We start from the raw sequence: 6,921 nt of genomic DNA on the forward strand, positions 1-6,921 counted from the left end.
CTGTACTTTCACGACCTACGATTTCTCTTTTCCCGTCTGGCTTTTTTTTTTTTTTTTTTTTTTTTTAAATTATATTTTCCACGTAATTTTGGACTAAATAAATATAACTATAAATAATTATATCCAATAATAATGCTATAGCCTTTGTGTTGTGTCTGTTAATGCATTTTCTTTATTTTTATAGTTTTTATTTTTCTATTTTTAAAAATTAAATCTTAACCATGAATTTTTATACCTAACAAAAAAAATATATTTTTCAAATTTTTTATTTTTTTAATTTTAATTAAGAATTCAAATAATTTTTAGAATTTAACAATAAAAAAACATAATATTCAAAACCAAAAATTAAAAATGAATAAAGCTTCTTATTTATTATAATTTTTTAAAACTATGATGAACTTTATATTTTTGTGTATTAAAGAATTATGTCTTGCAAAATAAATTATAAGTTATTTATGGCCTCTTCGATGGGAGTCATCATCTGTACATGAATTATTTTTCTTTACCTAAAAAATGATTAGTAATGGTTAATTCGTACCTGGGTCACTGCTAGAGTAGAGAAATGCAACCACATGCAACTATGGTTGAAAATTATGTCTATAGTTTTCAGAACTAATTTTATTTTTGGTGGGTTTGGATGCATAGTACTATTCTACGCAAGCTCTATGTCACCATCATGCTTGTCAAAGACATGTAGCATGTGGCCACGTGACGGATGTCCTAGTCATGTTTGTCCAAGATGTGTTGTCTATGGTCGCATGCCCGTTCCAATCTAATTTTTACTTGCTTCCATGCTAGATAGGTCTTTACAATTCTTGGTGTGTCAATATGGGAGTGTATGATCAATCACCAAAATCATGTCTACACCTATTAAAACTAAAATGTCTCAAAATGTATTATAGGGGATGTGACTAGTTGTCAATTTTTCTCATCTATGTTATCAAAATCGTGGTTGTGGCTTGTTTTCTTTTAGCTCATAACATTAATTTTTTTCAAATTATTTCAACACATTTCCTCGCTAGGGTTTTTTTAAATATTTCTCTCAAACGTGACTTGATGCTCAATCTTACGTCAAAGTTGTCCACAAAGTCTGACTTCTATACGTGTTGGGTTAGAACAAGTGTGGCACAATCATTGTCCCACTGCCATAAGAGTGCAATTGTGACCACTGGTATTAGAACCGAGTTGCCTCCTTGAATCGTAGTACAAAAACATGTCCATTGCAAAACAACTGGACAAATCCCAGGTTGACCAATTAGTAAAGAACGAAGATCAGTTACTCTATCTGAGTGAAGTTTCTGTTGCAATGTGGCTTTTGGAGTCTCGCATAAATGAGATTGTCAATAAAGTTGATAGGATCGATGAGATGGCAAGTTGCCTTGAGGCAATGCTTGTCCATGAATTAATAGTTAGGGTTGAGGCCCTCGAAGATAAAGACAACTATTTGTGACTTCAAACATTGGGATAGCTCGGCGGGCTCTGTTGTCCGAATGGAAGAACACATTAAGGACTTAGACAATTCCCAACAAGCGATCGGTTAGATGGTCTCTGAAATGTTTGAGGATTTGAGAGCATCCCTTGGAGCGATGAGGGCTGAAGTGACAAATCTAAGCATCATACTTAAACCTCACCATGAGAGGGTGGGGAACCAAAACCGAGCTGGGGGTGCAGTCCAATTCAACAAGATAAAAGGTCCTGGATCCCAAGCCCTTTTATGAGGTTCAATATGTCAAGGCTCTAGGAAACTTTATCTTTGATCTCGAATAGTACGTTTGAGTCATAAATACCGTGGTAGAAGAAACAAAGATCATGTTGGCAATAATGCATCTAGTCAACGATGCAAGTTGTGGTGGAGATTCAAGGACATGGACATTCAAGATGGTCGATGTACTGTAGACACTTGGGAGAGCTCAAAACAAGAACTCCACTCTTAGTTTTTCCCTGAGAATGTCGAGATAATTACAAGATGAAAATTAAGGGAGTTGAGCCATACTGGCAATATCCACGACTACATTAAGCCGTTGTTAAATATTTGTGATATGTGTGAGAAAGACAAGGTCTTTAGTTTTGTTGAGGGACTGAAGTCGTGGGCGAAGACCAAACTCTACGAACAAATAGTTCAAGACCTTTACACGACCTATGCTACAGTCGAACAACTGTTTGATCTTAGCATCGATCAACCCTAAGATATAAGGTGGGGAATTAGTCTTTCAAAAGTAGTGGAAATAAGAATTATTGACCCAACTTCCCCAAAGGTAGGGAAAGTGACCGACTTGAAGGCCGAGGAGGGGAATACATGTCCTCCCAACAAAGAGGTAGAACTCTACGACGGAGACCTAACAACCACAGCAGTCACAATCAAAGCCAAGGCCCCTTGTCTTACTTCATATGCAAGGGAGCCCACTGAGAAACCGAATACCCACAAAAAGCAACATTCTATGTCTTCCAAGAAAAATTTGGAATGAACTCAGAAGCTGAGTACGAGACTGTAGAAATTAAAAACATCGCTAGTCAAAAGCGTGGAAAACTCCTGCATGAGGGCCCTAAAGTATTTATTTTCCCTCCAGAGGAGAGTGAGTGAGATAGAAGAGCCAACGAGACCCAGTCTTATGTATATCGAGGCCTGGGTCAACCACAAATCGACCAAGAACACTATTGTCAACTTTAGATCCGCCACAATTTTATGATAGAGATTGAAGCAAAACGCTTAAACGTCCTTTTGCATAGAGATATGAGACGGATGAAAGCTATCAATTTTGCACCGTTACCAATCACAAGGGTTGTAAAGAGAACTCTGATCAAGACATGAACTTGGACAGGACAAACTGATTTTATGATTGTCAAGATGGACAACTTCGACATCGTGTTAGGGATGAATTTCCTGCTTGAACACAAAGTCATTCTCATACCCCCTTGCAAAGTGTTTAACAGTAACGAGGTCCAACTCGATAACATTCAAACTGTCAGCCATCAACCAAAAGGGGTAAAGATGATGTCGGGCTACAATTGAAAATGAATCTTATCAATGATAAATCCATGCTCGCTACCATTGCCATGGATGAAGAGCGAAGCTCAAGCAAGCTCACTTGAATGAAAATCACATATGTAAAGTTTGAAAGACATAGAAGCATGGGTAGGACTTAAACCAAATACATGGATAAAATGACAGAAATACCCTTATTAGATTCGTAACTAATTTCATAGCCCAAATGAACTCTAAATGCCTTGAAAATTTGTATGATACCTATTTTATAGATATAATGACTATGCAAGATTTCAAAGCAATTAGAATGAATTTTGACACATAACCTATGATTCGGGTGGAAAAAAAAAAAGACGAAAACACCCCTAACATCCCAACTTTGATAGGTTTGATCATAATTCAATTATCACTATATTACACTAATAAACTCTTATATATCCAAAGTATTTGAAGCTTCCTCTCTAATTCAAATAATATTAGTAAAAAAATATATATTAACACAATCGTATATAAATATGTATGTAACAAAAATAATATTTATGTATCTTTTTTTTTTTTTTTCTTAATCTCATAATTATTATGTTAATGCGAGATAGCATTTAGTATAGAAACTCTAGTATCAATCAACCTCCGAAACAGTTTCTCTGTGCTACTCTCAATGCAGCGAATCCCTTCCTCCAAATCCCTCATCTTTTCAATCCTCACCGTCAATTCATCCACGTCACCATTTTGACTCACTTCCATAAACTCCAATATCCCATTCTCAACCTTCTTCGTCTTCCCCGTCCACCGGTTCCTCCGTGACCCCAACGACGCCCCAATTCCCTCAAAAACCGCCACCGAAACCATCCCCGTCACTTCCATCACATCCTTAATCGCCGCCTCCAGCTCCTCCTCGGAAACCGCCGTCCCCTCCGCCGCCTTCACTCCCCGGACCACCGATACCAATTGGGTCGTTTCTTTCGCCATACGTTTTCGGGCTTTTGTGTATAAATCCAATTTGGTTTTGTCTTTTCTCCTGATGGCCACATGGGCTGCCACGTGCTCCTCTCTGAACCCCAGGATGAGGCTCTGGAAGATTCCGTAAACGTCGATGAAACAGAGGAAGTCTTCTAGAACATTCTCCACCCATTTCGATAGCCGACATATCGACTCCCGGGATTGTGGGAGTTGGAGGATGTCGTCGAGATAGTCGTGTACGAGTTTCACGGTCGTAAGTCCACGGCAGAGCCAGACGGCGTCGCGGTGGTCGGTGGACGACCAGGATTTGAGATTGGCGATTTCGTCCTTGAGAGATGAGATTAACGGGTGGGATCTGCAGGGTAAACTTAGGGATCTAAGGTGCCGGGAAATTCGGGGCTTTGTCTGACGGGAAATGGCCGGCGGCTTGTTTGGGAATGATAGAGAGCGCCGGAAAACACCCACCATTTTGGTTGGAATGTTTTGCGGCGGCGGTGGCGGTGGCGGTGAGGGAATTGGATTGGCGTCAAGTTTTATATAGTGGGAAATGGGGAGTGGGGCCCATTCATGTGGAGGGTAGAGAAATGACAGAAGGCCACGTGGAATGTGTTTAGCTGTTTGTTGCTGTACAGACTGCAACATGTGGGCATTTATTTTCCTAATTTTTCATGTCCGCTTGCAACCTTCTATTATGAATATATGATTTAACAACAGCAATAAATATAAAATAATGCAATCTATATAATAATAATTATTGTCGTTATTATTATTATTAGTATTATTGTCATTATTAATTGTATTAGTATTATTGCAAATGTATTATTATTATTATTATTATTATTATTATTATTATTATTACTATTATTATTGGTGAAATTAAACTACAAACGATCTGATGAAAGCAAGTAAAAAAGAATTAGAATGGACATCGGTTATGTGCAATACACCTTGAACAAGCATGATCGTGGCATCCTCCCTACTTAACTGGTTGACATCCTTGTCAGCAATGTAGAATGTGGTTGGCTTTAGGTTTTTCAACAAGTTTCCAATCGATTTCAGCATCATGGAGTCTCTTCCTCTCCTTTTGTACATCCTTTATCCATTTGTTGACTCGTCGCGTTTTCTCAGTTACATGGGGTTGTGTTGTCTGTTTGTGCTTGGAGTNTTGACTAGATCAGTCTCCAAGTGGGAGAATTGTTAGGCTATGGAGCCTGATACTTATTTATAGCTTGGTCAACGGTTATATCCGGTAAAGCTATATTTGGTAAAGCTATATATAGTAAAGCTATATATGGTAAAGCTAAATCCGGTAAAGCTATATATGGTAAATAGTTATATATAGTAGATGGCTAAATCTGGTAAAGCTATATATAGTAAACTAAACCATATATATATCTGGTCCGGTAGAGCTTTGAAAATGTACTTTTCTATTCTCTGTACTCTCTTGTTGTACATGCCTGAATTCATCAATAAAAAATCCTTTTAGCCAGAGTTCTCCTTGCAACTTCTCTCTATCCTTCTCTTTGAGTTCATCTAGATCGAGCGTGTGCGTTGTTGTGCGATCCTAACAACTGGTATCGATCCTAACAACTGGTATCAGAGCCAGGCGGAAGTCAGAGCCAGGCGAAAGTCAGAGTTAGGCAGTGTCAAAGCCAGGCGGAAGTCAGAGCCAGGAGGAAGTCACCATGATCTGTGAAGATGTTAATTTCAAAGATTGGAACTGAGAAGTTCGATGGATCCGATTTCGGTTTCTGGAAGATGCAGATTGAAGATTATCTGTACCAGAAAGATCTTCACGAACCTCTGTTGGGGGTGAAGCCGAATACCATGACCACGAAACAATGGAAGCTCAAGGATCAATAAGCCTTGGGGCTTATCCGGTTGACGCTATCCAGAAACGTGGCGTTTAACATCATCAAGGAGAAGACAACGTCAGATCTGATGAAGGCGCTGTCAAATATGTATGAAAAACCGTCGGCTATGAACAAGGTGTATTTGATGCGTAGATTGTTCAATCTACAGATGTCTGAAGGTGGACGTGTTGCGGATCATATAAATGAATTCAATATGATCATAAGTCAACTGGGTTCGGTGGAAATTAATTTCGAAGATGAAATTAAAGCGTTGATTTTGATGTCATCCTTACCCGAGTCATGGGATACTGTTGTTGCCGCAATCAGCAGTTCCCGAGGATCTGATAAACTGAAGTTTGATGAAATTCGAGATGTAGTTCTCAGCGAAAGTATTCGCAAACGGGAAACTGGAGATTCATCAGGCAATGCTCTCAGTGTTGATCGAAGGGGAAGAAGCAAATCAAAGAGCTCAAACAAACATGGGCGTTCAAAATCAAAGAACCGGGGAAAATCTCCAAACAAACCCAACGTAACGTGTTGGAGCTGTGGGGGAAAAGGACACTTTCGGACAGATTGTACAAAGCTAAAGAAGAAGCAGAATCATAAATCTGAAGATGATGATGATTCTATATACACAACAGAAGATGCTGAGGACGTTTTAATCCTTAGTGTGGATAGCCCAGCTGAATCCTGGATTTTGGATTCAGGTGCATCGTTCCATTCGTCTCCAAGTAAGGAATTGTTTCGAAATTTCAAATCAGGAAATTTCGGGAAGGTGTATCTTGCCGACAATAAAACCTTGGAGATTGAAGGAAAGGGAGATGTCTCCATACAAACTCCAGCAGGAAATCAATGGACATTACAAGATGTCAGATACATTCCTGGTCTCAAGAAGAACCTGATCTCTATTGGTCAGTTGGATAGCACAGGCTATGCAGCAGAGTTTGGAAAGAGTTCCTGGAAGATTGTGAAGGGGGCCATGGTTGTTGCGCGTGGCACAAAATCTGGAACCTTATACACTACTGCAGAGTGTATAAACATGACTGCTGCTGCTGAGAGTGCTTCCAATTCAAGTCTATGGCACAATAGACTTGGACATATGAGCGTCAAAGGAATGAAGATGCT

The 6,921-nt window shown here is 39.1% G+C and overlaps 1 protein-coding gene across 1 annotated transcript; it reads right to left on the bottom strand.

The window, feature by feature from the left end:
- Nucleotides 1-3,530: 3,530 nt before the first annotated feature.
- Nucleotides 3,531-4,641, bottom strand: LOC111798474. Its single transcript, XM_023681644.1, has one exon. It carries the CDS (start codon nt 4,583-4,585, stop codon nt 3,566-3,568), a length of 1,020 nt encoding a protein of 339 aa, XP_023537412.1. The 5' UTR covers nt 4,586-4,641; the 3' UTR covers nt 3,531-3,565.
- Nucleotides 4,642-6,921: the final 2,280 nt, after the last annotated feature.

Source organism: Cucurbita pepo, chromosome LG07 (genome assembly GCF_002806865.2).
Source record: "Cucurbita pepo subsp. pepo cultivar mu-cu-16 chromosome LG07, ASM280686v2, whole genome shotgun sequence".
Taxonomy (NCBI): domain Eukaryota; kingdom Viridiplantae; phylum Streptophyta; class Magnoliopsida; order Cucurbitales; family Cucurbitaceae; genus Cucurbita; species Cucurbita pepo.